This window comes from Lutra lutra, chromosome 10 (genome assembly GCF_902655055.1).
Source record: "Lutra lutra chromosome 10, mLutLut1.2, whole genome shotgun sequence".
Lineage (NCBI taxonomy): Eukaryota > Metazoa > Chordata > Mammalia > Carnivora > Mustelidae > Lutra > Lutra lutra.
Genome location: NC_062287.1, coordinates 109,301,438 through 109,327,535, shown reverse-complemented (window position 1 = coordinate 109,327,535; position 26,098 = coordinate 109,301,438). Strand labels below are relative to the sequence as shown.

The window sequence follows — 26,098 nt, the reverse complement described above, 5'->3', positions numbered from 1 at the left end:
TACAAAGGATACGTTACATCCTAGGGTCTAGGAGCAAAGGAAAAATAATGCCCTATGGAAACGTCTGTTCATCATCTCGAGGGACTTTTTCTCCCCACTAAGTATCTCACTGCTGAGCTTAAGAAATGGCAGGTCTCATTAGGAAGGATGAGTAAGTCTCAGGAAGCTCAAAATTCGACTCTGCTTCCTGAAGAAAGGAACTAGGGTCCAGACTTGGGAGATAAGAACAAAACCTGGACAACTGTGAAAACATTCACATTTTTTGAAAAGGCATGTCCACCTCTTTCAGTAGATGGAGAGGAAACTGAGGCAGGGGCTCGAGAGCAGTCACCTGTGTCAGCAGCAACAGGAGCGACTGACACAGCACAGGCTCTCAGCACATGTGTGCTGAGTACAGGTTACTTAAGGGGGGGAAACTGATGACTAAAGGTTTTACACAAACTGTACAAATCCATCCCCCAAATCAGTTTCATACACCCAGTAGAGAGAAACGGGAAAGTACAGAGCAGGGAGAGGAAGCAAAGGGCCAAATTTCCCCGAGGACACCTGTAGGCACAAAGAGCCACATCTTTAACAGGACCCGCTGTCTAGGGAACGGACTGAGTTGATTCAATCCTTGGGGACCCAGCAAGCCTCCAGATGGCAAGACACATGCAGTTCTCATATGGAAAATCTGCCACCTACTCCCATACCCCTATTCCTGATCCCTGTATCCCTGCTCACCATTTATACCACGTCTTGCACACTCGCATACATTCACAAAGTTCTCTGCGGCTGAGGTAGCGGAAGACAGACATCCAGACCTCCCGCTGCATCCAGCTTTCGTCTCCATCCTGAGCCCAACTGCCCCGGCCATTCAGCCTGGCTGCACCCCCCTCCTCTGCACTGTCATCTTCCTCCTCCTCCTCCTCCTCTTCCTCCTCCTCTCCCCCCAGCCCCTCCTCATCCCCACGCTGGGGGGTTCGGGCTGGGCAGTGCTGCACTAGCACACGGGGGGAATGGCGAAGGTTGGCAGAGGAGGCCGTGATGGCCTGCAGCTTGGGCACAATGGATGTCCCGTGGAGCTCTTTGGTGGGCCTCTGCAGCGTGACAGTGAGGTACGATCCCCGGATCTTGGCTTTCTCAACTTCAGACAGCTCCTTTTTGCCGCTGGGATTGTTCTCCTTTTCCCGTACCATGGTGCGCTCTGTGGCCTGTAGCCGCAGCAACTGCCGCCGTTTGAAGCGCTCATCGCGGCTGGCACTGTGGTGGTCGCTGGGGCCAGCCCCAGGGGATGACCGAGTCACCATACCCCGGGGGGAGACCGGGTCATGGATGAGCTGCAGCATGGAGGTGGGTGAGTGAGGCGGGGGCGTGAGGGGCTCGTCGCAGCTCCGCAGGGGCCGCAGGACTTTGGCTTGCACGGCTTCGTCGTCACTCTCTTCCATTTTCCGCTTCTGCAAAACACGCCCCCAAAAAGCCCCGTCAGTACCTTCCTCCAAAACCCTCTAAATTTGCAGTGAGCCTCACTGTTGCTCTCAGGAGACTAGAAAGAAGACAGATCACTGCTCTTCTGCGGGGAAAGGGGTGGCTGCAGGCTACAGGGTGGTCACCTCCTCAGAGTCCGCAATCCGCCACATCAGCAACCGGGCCCAAGCCTGTGCTGGAGAAAGCTGATTACAGAACAAAGCCTTAAAATAGGTCACTTGGGAAATCTACCTGTGACACAAAGGTTTGCGTCCAAGTATAGAGGAGTGAGATCCAAATTTGGGCTGCATGATTCCACAGCCCACCTTATGCATCTCTTGCCCCAAATTTTGGGATTATAATTCCCTGGATAAAGATATCCTTTAAAGAGGCCACAACTTTACCCCTATGCAATCTGACCATTTTTAATTCTGTCTCTAATTTAGCTCCTTCACCCTGGAGAGGCGTCTGATGGTAGATGCTTGTGGTAGAAGAAAAGCAGCCCACAGAAACCGTTGAACTAGGACACGGATCTCACAGCAGTAAGCACCACGTTTAGCTCCGGCGTCCGAGCCAGACTCTACCAGGCTGCTTCCTCCGCTCCACACCCCACCCTATCCCTAGAGACCAACCCCACGGAAGACAAAGCAGAGCGCGAGAACCTCTGTGAGCAACTGCAATGCTCCAGAGGCATGTGCGCCAGATGAAGAGAAACTGGGGTTCAGTGAAGCCAGTGCTCCACACAGGCCAACACCTCGTCCCAGGGCACCTGTCTCTTCCTGGCGCCCACCGTGACTCTGCCGTGATGACGCCGAACCAGTGTTCCACTAGGGATCAGAGAGCAGTGTTCGTATTTTCCTCAAGGAGACCGTTTCTGTCCCTCAGCAACAAGCCCCGCTCCCTTTGCTCTGTACTTTCTTAGAGCACTATGGCTGGAGAGAACGACCACCTCCTGGGTGCTGGCGTTGACAATGCAGGAAGGTAACACTAGAACCCAGAACCTGCCGGCCCACCTGTCATAGAAGGGAGGCAAACGCCCACCACCACGCTGCTGCCAGCGAGGACAAAAAATGTAGAAGCTTCCAGTATAAGAACCTGAGGTAAGGAGAACTTCAGCACTAGTCAACTCTACATCCCCACAACTGATAGTCAGACTACTTCAACTACTTCAGTGCCCAAGTGGGAAGAAACAGAAAGACGACAAGGAAATTTGTCTTTGCTCCTGTGCAATGGGCCCATGAGGGGACCACCAGGGGCTGGATGGCTGCCACCAGGCCAGCTGCCTCCTCTAGGTGTGCCTTCAACAGATCTTGTTCTTGCTGGTCTGAGTAACCAGAGTCCTTCTGGCCCTTTAGCATTACCCATCGGGCCAGCAACCTCCACTACTCAGGGCCAAGGTCATGGCACTGGTCCTCCTGCAGGGAGGGGCTACCTCTGTGGGACATGTTTGGGCACAAGGGCAGGGCTTTCTGCAAGGCCACAAAGGTGAAGAGGACAAAAATGTGAGCCTGCTTAACTGGAAACTCCAGCACACCACTGTACTTACCCACTGCCTCAGGTCACTGCCTTCCCTTTAGTTTCATTCCTCAGGAGCAACTGTGCTTGCCTCACCGCCCTCCTCAAATAACTCAGCTGTCTGTGCCCCCTAGGGTCCCAGAGTGTAAAAAGACCTCAGCGATTTGCAGACCCCAAGTGGAACAGTATTCAGTAATACAAAAAACCCAAACATTAAAAATTCAAAACAAAAGAAAAAATAATTAAGCAAAGGTGAAAAAAAAGATAGACACAATACAAAATCATCTCTGTGGGTCAGAAAAACCATGTGAATAAAGTTGCAAAGGCAAATGTATTCTAGCCATCCTCCAAGCCTGGTATTTCCTTTCTTCTCCAGTGCCGTCTGGAAAAAGCTCCTTTACCTGGGCTTTCTCTGAGCTGTCCTCCTGGTAGCACTTTGGACACTCCCAGCAATTTGGCAATTCCTCGTTTAGCAGCCCTTCTCCATCCATCTAGAGTAAGAGAGGGATGTTAAAAATCTTAGCACATTAGAAGCAAACAAACAAAAAAACCAAAATATAAGAAACCCCAGCCTCTTTTCTTCTTCTTCTTCTTTTTTTTTTTTTTTTTTAAAGATTTTATTTATTTATTTGACAGAGAGAGATCACAAGCAGGCAGAGAGGCAGGCAGAGAGAGAGGAGGAAGCAGGCTCCCTGCCGAGCAGAGAGCCCGATGCGGGGCTCGATCCCAGGACCTGAGATCATGACCTGAGCCGAAGGCAGCGGCTTAACCCACTGAGCCACCCAGGCGCCCCCCCCCCCCTTTTTTTTTTAAAGATTTTATTTATTGAGAGAGAGAAAGAGGAAGACAGCACAAGCAGGGGAAGCAGCAGGTTTCCCGCTGAGCAGAGAGCCCGATGCGGGGCTTGAACCCAGGACCCTGGGATCATGACCTGAGCTGAAGGCAGAGGCTTAACTGACTGAGCCACCCAGGCACCCCCACCCCAGCCTGTTTCTTCAGGCTCCTGTATCATACAGTAATAGCCACATGGTTGGGAAGAACGTGGAAGTTACCTATTCGTAAACACGTCGGTGTTTGTGGAGATTCCCAAGAGTCTGGGTCAATGTGGGGTCTCTCTCCTGACATACACATGTATATATTCATCTCTCCTGACACATTCATTTTCTTGAAAGTTTCCTGCCACTCTGCGGAAGGAACTGACCACACAATTCCGAAGATGCCAGATCTTATCTTGATAGTGGGGCACAATAATTATGACTGCTTGGGTTCTGACACCAGTGGCCTAGTCTCTGTGACACTGTGCTCTCAACTATAAAGTGGGGATAAATAACAACTCCTATCTTATGGGGTTGTAGTGAGGAGTAAATGAATTACCTGTTACGTGTTTAGGAAAATGCTTAGCATATAGTAAATACTTTATCGAAATGGAGATGATACCCTATCTTACTGATCCTAAGATGCATATTTTCTCACATCTGACTATTTCTTTTTTTAAAAGATTTTTATTTATTTATTTATTTGACAGGTAGAGATCACAAGTAGGCAGAGAGAGAGAGAGAGGAAGCAGGCTCCCCGCTGAGGAGAGAGCCCGATGCGGGGCTCGATCCCAGGACCCCGAGATCATGACCTGAGCCGAAGGCAGAGGCTTCAACCCACTGAGCCACCCAGGCGCCCCCACTGAAATCTGACTATTTCAAAAATTGGGCTGCGTCTCACAAATCACAGTATCTTACTATCATTGTCAGCCAGGTGGCAGTCATGATACAGTTGTCACCCTTGGAGAAATCAACTAAATACCAGTACCAATGCCCTTTAGATTGAAAGAAATATGAAGTAATAGGGTAGACCTGACTTCACAGGGCTGTCTTCAAGATGTAAACAAGAGGGGTGCCTGAGTGGCTCAGTCAGTTAAGTGTGTGACTCTTGGTTTCAGCTCAGGTCATGATCTCAGGGTCGTGGGATCGAGCCTCACATTGGGCTCCGTGCTCAGCAGGAATCTGCTCGAGATTCTCTCTCCCCATCCCTTCCTCTACTCATGTGTTTTCGCTCTCAAATAAATAGATCTTTAAAAAAAAAATTTAGAAGAAGATGTAAACAAGAGAACGCATGTAAAACAGTGGTTCCCCAGGTGCCTGGGTGGCTCAGCTGGTTAAGGGTCAACTCTGGATTCCGGCTTGGGTCAGGATCACAGGGCTGTGAGACGGAGCCCTGCATTAGGCTTGGAGCTGGTAGTGGAGCCAGCTTTCCCTCTGCCCTTCCCCTCCTCCCTCTCAGAATCAATCAGTGAATCAATCAATCAGTGGTTCTCTGACCCAGCTACACATTAGTATCATTTAAGGAGCTTCTGCACACACTTAGGCCCAGGGTCCCTGCTTGAAGAGTGGACATGACTTTTTTTTTTTTTTTAAAGATTTTATTTATTTATTTGATAGCTAGAGATCACAAGTAAGCAGACAGGCAGGCAGAGAGAGAGGAGGAAGCAAGCTCCCTGCTGAGCAGGGAGCCCAATGTGGGGCTCGATCCCAGGACTCTGGGATCATGACCTGAGCCGGAGGCAGAAGCTTTAACCCACTGAGCCATCCAGGCGCCCCAAGGACATGACCTCTTAAAAAACTGCATCAACTTCCCTATTACTTTCTTAGAGGCCCTCAAGGGCATACAAAGCGTGATAGAGCATAAGCACTCATTAAACATTAGCTGATACCATCACTCTCAACATCTTTCAGGAACTCATATCCAGAGATACACTGAAGTACAGAGCACAGATGCTTAAAGGCACAAAGCATTCTGAAATAGACCAGGCAGTACCGCAATGGCCTGGTGACTCCAAATACACTCTTTGGAGGCCAGACTGCAAGCTCCAGGAGGACAGGAACTGAACTATTATTTTGTCTTGGGCTATCCTCAGGGTCTAACACAGCGGCTGACATACAAACCAGGCATCTGAATCAACGACAGATGTTAGACTATGACATGACCCACAGCTGACGGTCCCTATTAGGGACGCTGGTGGCCTCTTGTGACAGATTCCTACTCCCTGCTCCACCCAGTGCCTTCAGACATTCTACCAGCTGAGGCCTCAGGGGCCCCTGAGGCCTCTCCTCACCTGGAGGCAGCCAGGATGAACAATCTCATTGCAGATACAGCATTCCATGAGTTTCTTCTCGAAGTCCTGTGTCTCCTCATTTTGATCCACCTCTCCACAGAGGGAACACGTGACGGAGTGAGGCAGTCTGGGCTACAAGAGGACAAAGAAACCAAGAAAAGAGCAGACTTAGATGCTTATCAGTTCAGCTTCCCTTTAACTGAAGATGGGTGATTTGCTTCCTGTAATTCTCAGGGAGCGTGGCAACTGGGCAAAGAGTGGTTTCTGGTAAGGTAACCGGTGGAGGAAGACAGGGAGAACAAACCAGCTGGAAATTAGAAACAAAGACCAGTTCACTCTCACCAGTCAGTCCCAGGCCTCACAGGCCCTCCTTCCTAAGCAACGTAAAGAGGGACCGATGGCAGTGACTTGTCCTTGCCATACTGCTTTCTTAGTTGAAAACTGGGCAAGCAAGGACGAAAAATTAAACAGGATCATTTCTGAGCCCAGAGAGAAAACGGACAAACAAAGCAAGCCAAAAAGAGACAGAAACTTCTTTCCATCTCTGAAGTCTCTAGAACTCTCACTACCTGTACTTCAGTCCTTTTGGCACCACCTGTCTTCTCCCTCCCCCAAGTTCTTTTTTTTTTTTTTTTTTTAAAGATTTTATTTATTTATTTGACAGAGAGAAATCACAAGTAAGCAGAGAGGCAGGCAGAGAGAGAGGAGGAAGCAGGCTCCCTGCTGAGCAGAAAGCCCAATGTGGGGCTCGAACCCAGGACCTGGGATCATGACCTGAGCCGAAGGCAGCGGCTTAACCCACTGAGCCACCCAGGCGCCCCTCCCTCCCCCAAGTTCTTTACCCAGCAGGCCACTTACTGCCAAGCACTGCCGAAGAACACAGGACTGCTTCATGCGACCAGGCCCCCCAAACTTCTTCATGTCCCTGCAGTAGTGGCAAACACCACACTCTCCTTGCACACACGCTTTGCACTTCCGACAGCGCACTCGTCTCCGCCTGGCTCCTGACACTATGGGGGAGGCGGCAGCTGGCCTCACAGGTGTTAACCGAGGAGCCGGTTTCATGGTGTGAGGCTTTGTGATGGGGATGGTAGGAACCCGCACCTTTGGCCGGGCGGGGAATTTAAGCTGGAAAGAGAAAGCAGCGAGGTCAAATATATCCTCACCCACATCCGTCTCACTCTGCTGAGCTGTGACATCCCCCCACTCCCTGTACCAAAGCCATCCAGGGGCCCTCTGATATTTCCTTGTCCTGAATACTCCTACTCAGAAGATACTCATAAAGAAGACCGTAAACTACTTGAGGGTGAGATGGATCTTGCTCATTTCTTTATTATTCTCAATCTGGTACATAACACACACTCCAGTAGCCCTTAGGTATAGAATATATCTCTTAGGTATACGTTTATAATCTTATTACTTGTCTTTGTCCTGGTGATCTTTTCAAGAACAAGGACTGGGTCTTTTAGTTCTTCAAATTTCCAGGGTACCTTAAACATGTTTCTGACATAAAACATACATCAGCGAGAAATGACTGAACTGTTTTGAGGCAGTTTCATGTGGTCAAGCGTCGGCCAGGTGGGACTTCTCCACCTAGAAAGTGGTTCTTTTAAGATATCTTTCACAGCTATACACCTAAACATTCCTAGAATGTGACAGCTCTGCAAATTTCAACTGGGGACACCAAAGAAGGGCCTACGTATTTGCCAAACTCATGGCAAAGATCAGAATGCTAGCTCTTATTTTTATTTAATAAATAACCGTGACAAAGGACAATACAAGAAAAAATCATACAGAATCTAATGAAAACTCATAAATGACAATTTATTAGCTAATAGGTCATTCCTTTCCTTCTTTTTTCAATTTGATACTGAAAAATCCAAATTAAGGGGTTTCCTGAGTGTGTGCACTCACTCCATCATTGAAATATTCCGGCCATTTAAATATATATAATTCTTTTGACTAGTTTTAAAAAATATCCGTGAAAATAACTGAATCACTGGGCCAGAAGGATAGGAACAAATCCATTCTGGTGAATAAATGCACAATTTTTGGATCTAAACCTGGAGGCAGGTTCCTAGTTTGATAGTTCTGTTAAGAGAGTCACCTCCAAAGATAGGCAATTATCCTGACCTAAGAGTTAAAACAAAACAGAGTAATGATTTTCTGTCAGTTTATTTTAATGTGCCAAAAGCTGTCTGCCTGTAGTTGTGCTTTTTCTTCCTGGAACGGTGATGATCAGCCAGCAAAATGCTTCAGCAGCCTGAAGATCAAGAACAGTTCCTTACCTTATCCCTTTTTGGCCACTGCACTATAGGGACTCCGGTGAGGGCTAACTTGGGATCGCTGTTGGCAAGCTCCTCCAGCAAAATCTGAGGGTAGGACAGGATAGAAGAGGGGAAGGAAAAGCAGGGCACAGTGAACAAAGAGCTGACGACTCCCAGCAGCATCAAGACTTAGCCCCGGTCCCTAAAACCAACATGGGAAGGGCAGGCTGGCAATTGTGTTTCCCCGTCGTTTATAGAGACTCGCTGTAAAACAAACTGAAGATGAAAGAGAAAACTCCGACTAGTGTAGTACTATCAAGACTTTGAATTTACCTTTGCTCCCAACCCCATACTCGCATACTCACTGTACCGTTGGTATGTACACTGAAGTAGCTGGCTACGTGGCAACAAGTGTTACTTGTCATACAGTTCTATATATGGCAGTACAACTCTATACTGCCCCTTTACTTCTCAATACCAGTCAATGAATATTATCAAGTAAGTGCTGCCTTCATTTTGTAGATCTCAGCAAAGTGGCAAAAAAGACTGGCTAATACTGGATTAATTAATATGAAACACAGAGTCTTAATGTCTTAATTCAACCCAGAGCTCTGTTCTTCTAAAGCTGATTACAGAAATCTCAACTTCAAATCAACCAATCAATTGATCAATCTCTCTCTCTCTCACACACACACACATAAAGTCAAGTATTTGGCTTTATTCTTATAAATGGAGCAGGAACAATCTTAGGGACAACAGTTTTGATGGCTTTAACCAATCTAGTCTGAATGACTTGAAGACAATGCGACAGTAAGAAACTGCCGCTGAGGTGATTCATACTGGTTGACTGTTACTTGGAAACAAGTCTTTATGTTTTAGACAGAAACTTCTGAATCCCAGACCTTCTAGCAGAATGAAATCCCTCTTTCCCTGACCTCGTAAGCCCTAATGCAAAGGTAACAGCAAAAAAACCCACAAATCCAGAAGACAAGTTACCAGATTCCTTTCAGGTCGCCCTCCCTGGTGTATTAACTGTTTCAACAACTAAACTTTGATCCAGGACCGGGAGCGTGCCTGGGCCATCTTTAATGATCATTTCCATATTCCTGCAGGCTCAGCCTAGAAGACCAGGACTTTTTGAGGCATGAAGCACTTCTCTACCAAGCATTTTCATCCTAACCTAAGGATCATGATCCAAATCCCAGAGTTAGGACTCAGAAAGACCCTTTAAAACTCACACCCAGGAAGCTCCCCCACGGAGATCCCCTTTGCCAAGTCTCCAGATGCCTCTCACCCTCCCCCAAACTGATTTCATTTGCAGACGTTTTATTTACTTCAAGTTGCTATGGCATCCTATTCTGAAGCCTCCTGTTTAACACCACCCAGCGTGGGGGTGAAGAGGCGGGGTGCGGTGCCACGTGGGACTAGGCTCCGGTATGGGCTCCTAATCTCCCTAGGGTGAAAAATTCAGGTCCATTCAACGTGTGTGCGAGGGAATGCACAGTTCCCCTCCCCCACGTCATACTGCCGAGGAGTAGGACTCTGCCCATTTCCTCTGCCAGAGAGCACTGAGCTGTCCACAAACAGGGACTTTCCACTTTCAGCAAAACAGACCGCACAGAAAGATCTGCGATTGTCTGAGGAGGAAAGGAACCTAACTGCTCACCAAAAGCAGTTTACTTCTACCTGCACGGTTTTTTGTGTGGGGGACAGGGAAAGGTAGGTGGAGAAACTGCCTCTGCGTGGGGGTGGAGGGGGGCAGCTGTTCACGCACATACTGCTCACTTGCTGGGGTCCGTGTGGGTGTGGAGGGAAATGCAGATTTCCTTCCAACCCTTATTTTGTTGGGGCCATATAACCAAGCTCACCCTGCTCATCAAAAAAGGCAGACTCCAGATGAGGCCCTCTAAGAAACCATATAAAGAAGCCACCACCCTTCACCAGAGGGGGTTTGGGACGGGGAGCGGAGAGCGGGGGTGGAGTGCGGAAAGGCTGACGCCTATCTAGGCTCCTGGCATTCGGGAGAACATTCAAACACGAGCCCACACCCCACACATCACAGGAAGGGGAAGAGAACAGCGGGCGTCTGGGCAGAGAAGGGAAAAGGATTCCCAAAAGCCAAGCGACCCAATTCAAAAGCAGAGCCCACCAGGACAGGGAACAAGTGGGACGACGGCTCACGGGCTCACGCAACACTAAGTAACCTGAGCATTGTCCTGGACCCGCCCGCAGGCTGTTCTTCTGCCTCTCCGCCGAGACAAAGTCCCTACAGTTACACACACCCCGAGTCAGAGAGGGTTCGCCGCCCGCCCGCCTGACCTTGCGTTTCTCGTCGCTCTGGAACTGCCGAGGCTCTTGGTTGAAGTTTTCCCAGCGTCTTTGTTTTGTTTTCTGTATTGGAAGTTGTGCTGAAGGAGTTAGGTTTTCTCCCTCTAGGAAAATACCAATTTACTTGAAAATTCTGGAATCTCCCAAAGTACATCAGGCAGGGCAGTCCGGTTATAACCCTTCAGGCTACCCAGAGGGAGCAGCGTGTCGTGTTCTGAGCTCCTTCTCGAGCCCTTCAGCTCAGCCGCGGCTTCCTGTGCCTGCGAACAATGCTGCTGCGTCACCCACATGCAGCTCCCAGAAATGCTTTGCAACGGAAGATGGCAGGAGGGGGAGCTGAGCTCGAGTGAGCGAGCCAGGCAGAGGGCCCAGCCGTCCTGCTGCAGAGTCGGGAGGGGGTGTGCTCGGTGAGGGCTGTCGGCCCCGTGATTGGAGGAAAGGCTGCCCAGGAGGCGAGCTGGGCCGCGCCCCCGCCTCCTCCCTCCCACCGCCACTGCAATAGGAGAACCCAAGGCCGGCCCCAGAGGGCTCCCTCCGGCCGGGAAGGCGCCAGCGAAAGGAAAGGCTTTAACCCATTCTGCATCTGCGCCCGTGAGTGTCCTTGCCTCCGTCCACACCCTTCAACGCAGGGTCACCTCTTACCGTTACAGCCACACTCTTTCCCGGGGAGCAAACACACACGACTGTCCCCCCTGCTCTTCACGCAAACAGCAAGTCGCCCGAAGTTCAGCCTGTGCCAGGCGCCCGGGCTGAGCTCCTCTGAGCCCCCTTTCTCCCGGCGCACCCGCACCCGCCTGCTTCACCTGCCCCCTGGGCTGCTCTCCCAAGTCCAGAATTCACAACGAACATACGTGTTTCCAGAAAAACCTTCAGGAACAACACATTTCAACCAATATTGAGATATTCAATACATATGTCTGTTTAATATCAACTATTTCTACAACAGATGCCTGCCTCTGGTTGCGACTGGGCACTCCACCACCGGAACAGCAATGCCTAGGCAGCTAGCGCTTCTAGCAGTTCCATCACGACCAAGTCCAGCGAGCTGAGGCTCAATCTCAGGTCCAGGTGCTTTACTCTCCTGCCTTGGAACCAGCACAAGGAGCCACTGGATCTGTGTCTGCCAACTCCATACCCACCAGTCTCCTCGGACTCTCCGGGACACCAGCACTCCTGCGCATTTCCTACTCTAGTCGTTTGTTTTGCCTGCCCCATTCTTGATGTCCCCTGGATGAAGCAGGTGACCCTGCATCTTGTCAGACACCTCAACCATGCCACTTCTGACAGCCCCTTGAGTGATGTGTGTCACACACTCTCCATGCATTGATCACAGTTAGGGAGAAGCTCAGACCGAACACACACTCTCTCAGGCTACAGTGTATCTTTTGGATCCAGATTTATGTAATTTTTGGACTCTCATAAATGTAACTTGGCTTTTTCAGGAATTACAGATGTTGCTTTGAAAGACAGGCCATTAGGAACCTAGCTAGGAAACATTCTTATTTATTTTCAGGACAGTTGTTTCAGTGAGTTTCTGGTGCAGAGTCAGTGGCTAATGGGCTTTATGGGGCCTAGGCCAGGGGCTACATATTTTAATTTTCACAGTAGTTTACCAAGGAAAGGTGGGAGTTCTGTGTTTTTGGTAGAGCTCTTCTGGAAAAGGTTCTATGATTATCCCAATCCTGAACCTCTAGTCTGCACTTTATCTTAAGACTCAAAGACCAAGTGCCATCAGCCTACTATATTTGACAAACTTTCCTTGATCATGTGGGAGGTCTTCTTAGAAAATCCTTGTTTTGGTCTTGGTCCTATCTAACCTAGAGGGATGATAAAGAACAAATACTTAGGAAAACATATTGTCAAGTTGTAGCAAGTGAAAACCCTAAAGGTCACCAGGAAAGGACAAAAACTAGATATGATACTGGGGAACTCACTCCAAGTAAGTTTCCAAATCACCAATTAAACAAGGCCAATTTTTTTCTATTAATTTAGAATTAGTAAGAACCTGACATGTAATACAAGAATGTAATAAAAACACTTTGAAGAATTATATACATTTTAATCTAACCTTACATGCCTTGTAGCTGTTAAATTATTTAAAACTTTCTATTTAAGGGTGCCTAGCTGCTCAGTCAGTAGAGCATGAGACTCAATCTTGGGGTAGTGAGTTCGAGCCCCATAGCAGGTGGAGAGTTTACTTAAAAAAAATAGTAAGTATAAGTAAACAAAGTAAAACATTCCACTTACTAACAATGTGTGAATTATTACAAATAACAGTAAAAACTGCAAATGAAGTTTTATTTATAGAGGCTGCCTTCTCCCCCCTCTCATCTGGTTTTATTAAAGATTAAGATCCAATATAGGGTCCTCTACCAGTTCTCTTTAACTAGCATCAGAGTCACCCCCAAAGTGTCAGATGAAGCAAACCTGTGATTAGTGTCTATACTTATCTGAAACCATGACTCTCTGCTTTCAGTTCCAGCATACTCCTGAGATGGAGCCGACTGTAAATTTTTAGATCATGGTTGCAAAATGTTAGCATCTCAGATCAGAGCATCAGTAGTGATCTATGCACCACAAAGAACAACTCTGGAATTTATAAGTTGAGAGCCATTTATATAATGTTGGCAATGAATCTGTATCATCTAACAGGAAAGTTTATTAACGTTCTATTTTTTATTTAAGAGCTCACCTGAAATTTTTATTTTATTTAAAGATTTAATTTGTTCATTTCACAGAGAGAGCATGCATATAAGCAAGGGGGGCGGGAGAGGGAGAGGCAGGCTCTCTGCTGAGCATGGAGCCTGATAGGGGCTCGATCCCAGGACCCTGAGATCATGATCTGAGCAGAAGGCAGACGTTTAACCGAGTGAGCCACCAGGCGAGGCTAACTTTTAATTTTTATTTCTTTCTTTCTTGAAGTGGGCTCCATGCCCAGCATGGAGTTCAGTGTGGGGCCTGAACTCATGACCCTGAGATCAAGAGTCAGGATGCTTCACTGACTGAACCACATGGGCCCCTTATTTATTTATTTTTAAGTAATTTCCCTACCCAATGTGGGGCACAAACTCACAACCCGAAGATCAAGAGTCACATGTTCCTTCAACTGAGCCAGCCAGGTGCCCCCTAACTCTTGAATTAGTAAGAATGGCACCTCCTTCCCTCAGGACAGAATCCACCCACCACACCCAGTGCTCACTTGGCACCCTACACCACGCACGGTGCCTGTAAAACCTAGAACGCACTGACTTTCTCAGCCCATTTAAATGGCTGCTCCGACACTGACCTGTACGCCCCCTGAGGGCTTGATCCATTGCACGTCTGCATATTTACTCCAACACTCAGCCTGCTTCCTGGCACAGAGTAGGCAGGCATTATTCGGAGAAGTGGAATAAATGAATTTCATAGATTTGTAACATCTCATTTTGTTTTCTCGAACAGTGATATGGCTTATTAAGTACTCTACTAATATTATCATTAATTTTCAGAATAGCTCCACTGAGGTAGATGTTATTTTACAGAAAATAGGCTTTCACATGTCTAGTATCTTGACTGAAAGTCACATGTTTGCTAAGCTTATCAAAATAGCTTAGAGGGGCGCCTGGGTGGCTCAGTGGGATAAGCCTCTGCCTTCGGCTCAGGTCATGATCTCAGGGTCCTGGGATCGAGCCCCGCATTGGGCTCTCTGCTCATTGGGGAGCCTGCTTCCCCCTCTCTTCTCTGCCTGCCTCTCTGACTACTTGTGAGGTAGCTTGTGCTCATTCTCTCTCTCTCTCTAATAAATAAAATCTTTAAAAAAAAAATAGCTTAGAGAAACCAAGATAAGTAAATATACAACACTGAATTTGTTTCACTGAGTTGCGTAGCCAAATACACTGATACACTAAAAATCTTTTACTTATGTACGTATATTAAGAGCTCCTTTATGACCAAAATAAATACAAACAACACAATAAAGTCCGATTAAAAACTCAGTCTTCCAGCTGATGCCCACCACATTGCTGTGACCCACTGGCAGCAGTGGGCATGTCCCTCTCTCCAGCACCTCTGCAGTGCACATACAAAAGAGACATTTTCTCACATTAATGGGAGTGTACTATACACGCTGCACCAGGTTCTGTCTCTAATCAACATCTATCAAGCACAAGACTTCCCGGTTTCAGAGATGCGAAAGTATCTCACAGTGCGAGAACTCCATTCTACTTTTAGGGAGTCCAAGTTACCATACCTCCCAAACAGACACACCACTGACTACTTTCCCCTGATCTTTTACCAATAAGTCAACACTTTTTAATGCCCCTTTTTTAATCAAATCCCCTTCCAATTTTATATTCTACGATCTTTCTTCAACAACGTGGAATTTAACGTTTGGAATCTTCAAAGCCCTTTCCCACCATCACGAGAATGGACTTTTCTTTCAGGGATACGGAATTACGGATCTTTCATCTTATCACTTCTACTCTCATCTCCGCTGCTAGTTCTTCGTGAGAGCCACACAGGCTGCACCAAGAAGCAATCCCTCTCTCTGCAGGAAGAGTAAACTGCGGGCTTGCTGTCGTCTTCCACTGCAGCACCGGCCTCCATACTACAGGCTCCGAGTTCTCGAGCACTGCCGTCTCCAGCTGTGCGGGAGGGACACCTACCCAATCCAGTGCTTCTTTTCTTTTTGGTGACGTTCAGATTCTCAAAGTATTCAAGCTCTAAATTCACTATTGTCTGAAGCTCAGACTAAACATGAACGGTCAAATGCAGGCATAATTATCCATATGACCTTAAGTGAAAACTACCTGCAGAGCTGGGATCTAAGTCTGTCGTCTTCTGCGATCAGCTTTAGTTTAACTACAGTGTCAGGGCAAACAAGACAAGGTGTGGACAAGCCCCTGCAGGAATAATCAAACACTGTCACCCCGCGGTCGTCCTGGTGGCCACTCCCTCCTCATGCTCTGGTCTCTACGCCACTCTACCTTAGCCAGTGATGGCAACCATGTTTTTCACGATTCCTGACAAACAGAAGGAAGCTCTCCCTAGACTCTTTCCCTAATGCTCAGAGCCCTCTTTAGAGATCTTTTTGACTCATTCCCTTTCTTCCTGCCTCCTTTCACTCTGCTTAGATATTTGACACAAATTTTTCTACATTTTCCCCTACCACTCTGCCTCCTCAAATATCTTTATTTAACTACTTTAGTTAAGGGAGCATCTGTATGTCTATCATGACACTTGACCCAGTACAACTGACCAGTGGATTATAATATGGCTTCCTACAACTGGATTCAATGGAGTCAAATCCCCTATTCTTTTTCATGATTCAGAAATATAGATATTCAGACCAAAAGAATGTCAGTGAGATATAAACTTAGAAATCTTTCTTTTTAGTGATCCTATAGGCAAGTTAATTAATTTAATGTTTCCTACAGGTATCTATGATGGAATAGCTACATACAAAAGAAACTTCTGGGGACGCCTGGGTGGCTCAGTTGGTTGGACGACTGCCTTCGGCTCAGGTCATGATCTTGGAGTCCCGGGATCGAGTCCCGCCATCGGGCTCCCAGCTCCACGGGGAGTCTGCTTCTCTCTCTGACCTTCTCCTCGCTCATGCTCTCTCTCACTGTCTATCAAATAAATAAATAAAATCTTTAAAAAAAAAAAAAAGAAACTTCTGAGGGAAAAAGGTAAAGATGCTATAATCAAACTCTCAGGAAAGTATAAAAATATATGTCCTATCACAATGGAAAATAAAAAATTTAAATGTTGCTCACTTTAGGGTGGAAAGTGAATTTAGAATCTAGTTTGTGAGTCTGGAAAAGTACGGTTAAGTTTGTTTTGCAGCGTATTAATCATTATAGAAACAAGACCTTACCTACCTGGACCTCTGCCATTTCCTCCCCTAAATATAAGCAACAATGATACCACCTGTCTCTTCTAGAACAAACCTTGTAAAACCAAACTGTAAAACCAACTGTCCCACTTCTGTCACTACGAGAGAGGACCAACCTCACCAGGTTACCACTCTTTCCTGCCTCTAGTCTTTTACCCTTTCACTGATACCTGAAGAGTAAGATACAATTAAAAAGTTTATCATAAAAAGAAAAAGCAGGGACGCCTGGGTGGCTCAGTGGGTTAAGCCGCTGCCTTCGGCTCAGGTCATGATCCCAGCGTCCTGGGATCGAGTCCCACATCGGGCTCCTTGCTCAGCAGGGAGCCTGCTTCTCCCTCTGCCTCTGCCTGCCACTCTATCTGCTTGTACTCACTCTCGCTCTCTCTCTCTCTCTCTCTCTCTGACAAATAAATAAATAAATAAATCTTAAAAAAAAAAAAAAAGAAAAAGCAGGAGAAAGAAAAGTTCAGGTCCTATCCCAGATAACGGAATTCTTTCCTGAGGTGGTTGGCAGAAGTGGCCAAGGAACTATGTGAATCAGGAAATCAGAAAGGGAACAGACATACTGAGATATTAAGCCCATCTTCCTTAGGGCCACATAAAATTATTCAATAAAATACTTCTGTGGCTTAAAATAATCTGTATGACAAATTTTGAAAATAAACACTTATTTACCAATAGCGAGCCAGTTTTCTAATTCACATATCCATGCCCTGCATCCAAACTGTAGCTCCAAAGGATGACTTACAAAGAAAATTGATATTCCCAGCTTTACAGTTTTTGGTGTTTATGGTAATGGTTACTTGTGAGGAAAGACTTAAGAGAACTTCCTCCAGTTTAGACAGTTGATACCTGGAGCCCCGTGAAGCTCATTTCTTTGAGACTAATACATGAAGGGTGGGACAACTCTGAAAAATCACTAATACTGGGAGATCTCTTGAAAAAGTAGAAAAATATATAACATGAAGAAACCTGATCTAGCAATCAGATAGGTTATGTCTGTCTGTCTGTTTTTTTTTTTAAACCTCTATGCTCAATGTGGGGACTGACCTCACTACCCAGAGATCAAGGGGCACATGCTCCACTGAAAGAGCCAGCCCAGCTGGGGGACAGATTATGTTTATTTACAATGACACTTCCTCAGAAGTTGTCCAATGGTTTTTAAAAATTTAAATCTTAAAAGTAGATAAAAATGAAACTAAGTATGTGAAAGCTACTCAACATCAACCAGTGGGAAAGAGCTTCTTCCTTACCTGCTTGGGGTGAGAAACTGCTAGAGATTGTTATTGGCCACTTTTATTCTGAAACAGGCCTCTTTATCTGAGGGTAACTTATTTGAATAGTATTTCCTAATACTATTACTTAGTATTAAAAATAAAAAGTCTCCTTTATTTTTAGAATGAATCTGAAATCTGTGTTTTTAGGACTAAATTTAAGTCCTAATTGAACATATAAATGTTAGTATTTTCACAGCAGGGACTTAACCTCACTTTAGGAATTCTAACACTATACAGCACACACACACCAGTAAATATTAAATTCTTTCTGAATGAATCAGATTATCCGGAATTCTTGTACTTTCTAAGAAATGTGAAACTGCTTGCCCGAGCCAGATGAGTGGCTACCATGCCACATAACCAACCCTTACCTTCACGTCGGCAATAAGAGCATCTTCATCTTCTATCCCTGTGGGGACACATTTCTTGTGCAGTGGTAGAGACTCCAACTTATCTACAAGACAGCGGAGGCCTTCAAGCTCAAAATGGGTCAAATGCACCTGCCTGTCCTTTCGAGGACTACACTGGGGATCCCACACTTGGCCATTATGGGAGCCCCGGCTAGAGTCAGAGGAGGAGTCCCCTGACAAGGTTTTCTTCAGACTTGGAAGACTTCGGCAGGTTTTGCCCAGTCCATCATAATCCAGGTTGACCCCATTGGCTACAGGGCTCGTGAGGACAGAACGCCTATTGCTCAGGCGCCTCGGTTCTCGATCCACTGCTTCTTCATCCCCATTTCCAGATTCCAACCCATTTAACTCCAAATCTGCCAGTAAAAAAAAAAATATATATATATATAGTAAGAACATGCCACTTGACCATGTGATCAACGAGAAAAACAGGCGGCATGGGAGGGACCCTGGAGTTATAAATGACAAAGCTGGGACATTTTTTTTTTTTAGATTTTATTTATTTCTTTGACAGAGAGAGAGACCACAAATGGCAGAGAGTCAGGCAGAGAGAGAGGGGGAAGCAGGCTCCCTGCTGAGCAGAGAGCCCGATGCAGGGCTCGATCCCAGGACCCTGAGATCATGACCTGAGCCGAAGGCAGCGGCTTAATCCACTGAGCTACCCAGGCGCCCAAAGCTGGGACATTTTAAAATGGTCTTTCCTTATCCCAGCTATGGCCACTTGTTGAAAATCGTAGTTACAGGTAAGAGTAGGATCCTGAGTTAGTAGGACAGCTAAGGTAATGATCAACTGATTTTTCAAAAGATTGAAGAGTCCATGAACTGTGTGCTAGAAATAAGTCAGCTGATACTGGCTATAAATTAATTCCAAGTCCAAACTGAAATTTGGGGTTATAATTTCATTAACTTTTTATTTCATTTTATTTATTTATTTGACACAAAGAGAGAGAGCACAAGCAGGGGGAGCAGCAGGCAGAGGGAGAAGCAAGCTCTGCTCTGAGTAGAGAGCCCGATGGGGGGCTCAGTCCCAGGACCCTGGGATCATGATCTGAGCCAAATGTAGACACTTAACCGAGCCACCCAGGTGTCCCTTCATTAACTTTTTAAAAAGCAGACAGTACAAAGCACATAGTTTTGTTTTGTTTTGTTTTTAAATTTATTTATCTGACAGAGAGAGATCACAAGCAAGCAGAGAGGCAGGCAGAGAAAGAGAGGGTAGTAGGCTCCCTGCTGAGCAGAGAGCCGGATGCGGGACTCCATCCCAGGACCCTGAGATCATGACCCGAGCTGAAGGCAGAGGCCCAACCCACTGAGCCACCCAGGTACCCGCACATACAGTTTTGTTAAAAGTTTTGGTCATAAAACTAAACTATGGAATTGAAATCTCATCAATATGGCCAATAAAACAAAGCAAGTGTTTTTAAAAAGATTTTGATAGGGACGCCTGGGTGGCTCAGTGGGTTAAAGCCTCTGCCTTTGGCTCAGGTCATGATCCCAGGGTCCTGGAATCAAGCCCCATGTCTGACTCTCTGCTCGGCGGGGAGCCTGCTTCCTCCTCTCTCTGCCTGCTTCTCTGCCTACTTGTGATCTCTGTCAAATAAATAAATAAAAGAAGATTTTGATAGTCAAAATAAAGATCTAATGAAAGAAAAACTGTTAAATGTTCACTGGTCCTCTATGATGAAAGTAATAGTAGAAACAGACTCTTCACTATACAGAACAAACCGAGGATCACCAGAGGGGTGGTGGGTGGGGGTGTGGGTGAAACAGGTGATGGGAATTAAGGAGCGCTCTTGCTGTGAGGAGCACCAGGTGCTCTATGGAAGAGCTGAATCACTATACTGTCCACCCGAAACTAATATCACACTGCCTGCTAACTAACTGGGATTTGAGTAAAAACTTAAAAAAAAAAAAGTATAAAAATTAATTAGCCAATCCAAATGGGAAAACAAGTAATATGTTTATTAGTAATAATTTAGAAAATGTAAGATGGTGCAAAGAAGTAAGTCATCCCTTATCCCTCTAACCTTGGATAACAACTCATCAACTGGTATTTTCTTTCCATCCTTTTTCCTTTCTTTTCTATAGCGGCTATGTATTTATTTGAGAGAAAGAGGGCATGAGTTGGACGAGGGGCAGAGAGAGAGAGAGAAGCAGATTCCCCGCTGAGCAGGGAGCCCACAGCAGGGCTGGACACCAGGACCCTGAGATTAGATCCCAGGACCCTGAGATCACAACCTGATCCAAAGGCAGATGCTTACCTTACTGAGCCACCCAGGCGCCCCTGCATCTTTTTCATTGCATATGCGTATGACTATGATTGCGCTGGGATATGTGGCATATACAATTAAATTCTGTATCCTGCTTTCATGTACTAGGTGATCATTTTTTATTTTCAAACAAGTATATAAACTATCCTCAAAGGAAAATGCTGAAGCAAAAAAAAAATTATCTGACTTAGATCGAAGATTCTGTGAAAGACATGACCACAGGATATTACACTGCTGACTCCTCCACACCTCAGGACATGAAACAACCTAAAAATGTATAACTAACAAAGTTATCTTGCCATCCAATAAAATACTTCTCTTGATATAAGTTGAGGAAACATTAAAGCACAGAGGTTAAGGGTATAGATTTTAGAGACTTACCAACTTGACTAAAACTGTAGCTTTCTCATTTATAAACTATAGGATCATGGACAGGTTTTTTAATTTCTTTGAAACTTAATGTCACCATTTGTAAAATGAGGATAATACCTACACCTCACAGGTAATAACAGAATTTACTCCTTAGTAATGTGCCTGGAATACAGTTAAGAGTTAGCATGACGACATTTAGTTTTTATTGTACCAAAGACCATTCTTTAGATAATAAATAGAGAAGTGACCCTCTTTCTTAAGGAGCTAAGTATCAACAATTCAGACAAAGAGGAGATCCAGATACTTCATGTTGCCTAGTAATTCATGTCTGGGTAGGAGCTCAGCTGTAACCAATGTTCGACTCCAGTGAATGAACTTGGTAGTTCCAAGCAGGTAAATGCATGTTTATGCAGGACACTTACCCATACTGAGGGACTCTTTTTGAAATTCCTTAGTTAGGTGGGAGCGGTTTGTTATGCAGTACACGTAGCGCTCCAACACGTACCAACACATCTCGTAGTAGAATGGATAACGGAACTTATTTGGAACCTACGTGGGAACAAAATAATGGGAAAAACAAGCTGATAACAATTTTCAAGGAAAGAGAGTAAGACACACTCTATCACTGCAAAAATTAACCCAGGAAAAACACTCTCGTCAAAACCTAGGGTGTCATTTGGAACAAGAACCTAAGTGATCCGTCAACCTAAAAATTGTCGGTCTTGGGAAACGATCACCAAAATAAAGTTTCAGCACCACTAAGAAGGTGTCTTGGGAAAGCATCAAAAGTAAGTTTTGGGACAGAGAGTAAAGTGCTAGAGTACAACACAATACACTTGAGAAAACTGTTTCAGTGTTCTTAGGATACAAAGGCCTGCCAAACAGTCCTACCTTTACGACAGTTCTAACCTGAATTAGAAGGCCACGGGATAAAGAATCTAATGGACAAGGGGACATGAGATGAAGCTATATGCTTTTATTATGTCCTTACCTATAGGACAGTATGATTAGAGAGACCTGTTCTCAAGCTATGCCTAGTCTAGGACACAAGACTGTGTATTTTTCCACCATCAGCTCTTAGCTGGTCTGTACAGTACTTTGCAGTTTGCCCCAATGGCAGGTCCACAAATGAGACTGCTGCTCCACATGGCCTAATCAGCCACTGCCTTTAGCTCCTTTCATTCCCTCCAGAAGCAGCATGAAATCATTCCAGCTGAATAATAACAAAAAGAACTGCCCTTCAGCTCTAGCATAGTCGAAACAAAGGCAAATCAGCATGGATTAATCAGTGAGGAAGACCAACGATGGGGACTACCCTATATATATTTTGCTGTCTTGAAAGCCTAGAGGATAGCTTTCAAAAGGAAAAGCCCCACAATACTTTTAAGATTGTTTTAAATATGCAACTGAGAATGTTTTCATCTCCTTTTCAAAGCTTCATGTCAGGTAGTATTCCTGAATTGAGGAGATCTGGATGGAAGGCCCTTTTCAAAATCCTTCACCAGGTCACAGAGCATGACTATGGAATAAGACTACTTTCCTCATTGCAAGGCAGGAGAGGCAGGTACTTTTCATTAGGTTTCCAATTCAGACAAGCTGGGCTCTGAGTCTGGGTATCTTAAGTGATTACAGTTTTAACAACTAAAAGCAGTGTTTCCTCTTTTATTTTCAAGTCAAATTAGGGGCACCTGGCTGGCTCAGTTGGTAAAACATGCAATTCTTGATCTCAGGGTCATGAGTTCAAGCCCCACACACTGGGCCTAGATTCTACTTAAAAATACATAAATTAAATTAGTTTTTACAAAGATCAAATTAATTTACTTTTGATAAGGTGTGTGGGGGAACCACAACAATTAATAGATACTAGGTCCCCCCAAATTAAATATAACACACGGGCCTCTCTGCTCACCTTTTACACATATTAACACTTTTCTGGAAGGGTCTTTTTTTTTCTTTTTAAAGATTTTATTTATTTAGTGAGAGAAAGAGAGACAAGAGGGGGAGCAGCAGGCAGAGGGAGAGGGAAAAGTAGGGTCCCTGCTGAGCAGAGAGCCCAACGCAGGGCTGGATCCCAGGACCCAGGATAATGACCCACACCAAAAGCAAACGTTTCACCAACTGAACCACCCCGGTGCCTTGTGGAAGGGTCTTTATGAAAAGTTCCGGACAACCCAAAATTCTAAAGCCCTTTGGTACTCTGTTGAGAACTGAGTATTGACAGCTTAAAAAAAAAAAAAAAAAAAAAAGACATTAAACTTCTGATTTTTTACTTGGAACTCATCAGACTGCATTAGTAACACCCAAGATACCACACACCCATCCAACTTGTCTCATTATATTTTATCTTTGTTGCCAAACACCACAGAACATATAAATTTCTAAGACTGGGTTAGAATTTTTTGGTGGGGGAAATTTTTTTTAATCCTCCTTACAAATTACGGAGCTTTTAAGTGCTATCAGTAGAATAATCACCATCACTCAAGTTTAAATAGTACGGTATTTCCACACTGGCATGGCAAAAGAAACCAAACCATTGTCTTAATTTAGAACACACTTTTCTTTTTTTAAAGATATTATTTATTTCAATCTCAAGTAGGTGGAGAGGCAGGCAGAAAGAGAGAGAGAGAGGAGGAAGCAGGCTCCCCACTGAGCAGAGAGCCCGATGCGGGGCTCGATCCCAGGACCCCAAGATCATGACCTGAGCCGAAGGCAGAGGTTTAACCCACTGAGCCATCCAGGTGCCCCTATAACACACTTTATTTTTGTAAAGCAACATATTAAATGAATGCCAGACTGGTTTTGGCACATAAAAGGTTGGTGTAGAAAGCAATAATAATAATAATAACAACAACAACAACAATAACAATATCACTGTGTGTACATATGCAGGGGACTCAATGAAATTTTACAGAAACACCAAGGAGTTCCTTATTTAGAATGAAAGAATTAAACTATATTTAGGGAAAATGGAATAATGTGGTCAGACTGAAATTTGACATTTTCTGATAAACAAAGTCTAGGAATATTAAATCAAGATCAGTTATTACAAGTTTAACAGTCTGCAAGAAACTTCTAGCAGAGATAAGGTAACTCATTTCACCTATGCCACTAAATACACATTCTCCTTTTCTTCCCTCCAACGGGGCAACTTATTAAGTCAGCAACTCAAAGCCATAATAATAGTAATTTTATCCAAAAAAGGGGGGATAGTTTCTAAAATCCTAATTTTCAGGTTGAATCTTAGAGTAGATAGGTGGTATTACCTCAGAATGATTCTGAGTTAAATAAGCGTACTTTATTATGAAATTACATAAATCTCCTCTTTTGAAAAATCAACTTTTTTTTTATTATTGAAATTTCAAACTTAACTATTTTCTTGTAGTTTCATTACTCTTAAAAAACAAACACATATAAACTTTTTGTTAAAAAAAAAGAACTTATTAATTTGAGAGAGAGCACAGGGGTGTGTGAGAGAGGGAGCAGGAGACTCCCTGCGGGGGGGGGGGGGGGTTGATCCCAGGACCCCGAGATCATGACCTGAGCTGAAGGCACACACTCAACCGAACCACCCAGGCCCCCTTATAAAAATTTATTTTTTTTAAGATTTTTATTTTATTTGACAGACAGAGATCACAAGTAGGCAGAGAGGCAGGCAGAGAGAGGGAGAGAGAGAGAGAGAGAGAGAGAGAGAGAGAGAAGTAGGCTCCCCGCTGAGCAGAGAGCCCGATCTGGGGCTTGATCCCAGGACCCTGGGATCATGACCTGAGCTGAAGGCAGAGGTTTTAACCCACTGAGCCACCCATGCCCCCCACATCCACCAATTATTAAGAGCAGTGCAGAACACTGCCTATAGCATTATTCGAGATTTACCCCCTATCAACATTTCCCCATATTTGCTAATCTCTATTCATATACCCTGTTATTATTCTGCTGAACTACTTGAGAGCAAGATGGGAACATCACACCCTCTAAAGAAAGACTCTATGCTCTAATTGGTCTTTAAGGTCAATACCCTCTATACATTAATCATATGTAATTCAGCCTTGGGTTCTACTAAAGAATTAAGCCCTATTTTGCGAAGACATGGGTTGTTCAGCAAACAGCAGCGAGTGGATTTGGTCTGCTGCCTATTTTTGCAAGCCCTGTGAGCTAAGAGGGTTTTTTACATTTTTAAATGACTGAAAAAAAACCAACAACTAAAATTAGAACATTCTGTTATACGGGAAAACTATATGAAATTCAAATCTCAGTGTCCACAAATAAAATTTTTATTTTATTTGAGCCATTCTCATTCGTTTAAGTATTTCATTCTACAAGGCAGTTAAGTACTTGCAGCAGATCCTGTATGGCCCACAGAGCCTAAAACATTCACTATCTGATTCTTTACAGAAAAAGTTTAGCCAACTCTCGCCAGGGCATCCACTACACTGTAAGTACCTAACTTTTTTCCTTTATGTCTAGAATGCTATCAGCTACATACCCTCCCAGGGAAAACCTAGAAAATAAGATGCACCAATCATTTTCTGAAGGACTTCATTCTCTCAAGGAACCCCAGCTGGGAAAAACAGTATGTACCCTGATTTATTCAAGTACAATGGTTTGGGTGGGGGATAGTAATCGGAGTAAAGATACGTGAATTCACGCTGTGACTCCTGAGTTGATATATCTCATTACATCGAATTATTTTAAGAACATAAAATTTAAAAACATCAATTATCAAATGTCCATTTCTAGCCCAATAAAAATCCAAGATACCAAGAACCTCAAAGAATTAGAGTCCTCCAAATCAAACATGTAAATCTTGTTAAAGCTTTCCTCTCAGTGTCCCCAAAATGTAAACAATGCATTTTAACTCAGGAAAAACTGAAGTTTTGAGATAACTACCAATGACTCTCTTATAACATCTCTTAAATGGTGGTCATCTCCTCCACATCCAGTTCCATGCAGAATTACTCACCCGTGTCCGATCTTCAATGTTGTATATTTTTAACTGCATGGGGATATTGAAGCTATGCAAAAAATTGCCTCCAAAGACTAATGTGTCTGTAGGAGTGTACACAGCATGAATCCAGCCTAGAAGAAAGGAGTGGAGGGCAACGACTTTAGCACATGTTATAACACGGCTTTCTCAGAGACCTAGAAAAAGACTCCTAGATCACACATTTTACTCTGATTCTGCCACTTAGTGGTTGGTCAAATTATTTAATCTCTTGCAGCCTCAATATGTTCTAT

The 26,098-nt window shown here is 44.8% G+C and overlaps 1 protein-coding gene across 5 annotated transcripts in view; it reads right to left on the bottom strand.

Moving 5' to 3' along the window:
• KDM2A (lysine demethylase 2A) overlaps positions 1–26,098 on the bottom strand; it is a 112,017-nt gene that overhangs the window by 6,470 nt on the left and 79,449 nt on the right. For all 5 annotated transcript variants that reach the window (XM_047693925.1, XM_047693923.1, XM_047693924.1 and 2 more), the window contains 8 exons: positions 25,824–25,939; positions 21,289–21,415; positions 18,186–18,580; positions 8,356–8,439; positions 6,926–7,195; positions 6,068–6,199; positions 3,363–3,452; positions 724–1,436 (listed from right to left, as the gene is read on the bottom strand). In XM_047693925.1, coding sequence (XP_047549881.1) covers positions 724–1,436; positions 3,363–3,452; positions 6,068–6,199; positions 6,926–7,195; positions 8,356–8,439; positions 18,186–18,580; positions 21,289–21,415; positions 25,824–25,939 — 1,927 coding nt within the window. The remainder of the gene's footprint in view (positions 1–723; positions 1,437–3,362; positions 3,453–6,067; positions 6,200–6,925; positions 7,196–8,355; positions 8,440–18,185; positions 18,581–21,288; positions 21,416–25,823; positions 25,940–26,098) is intronic.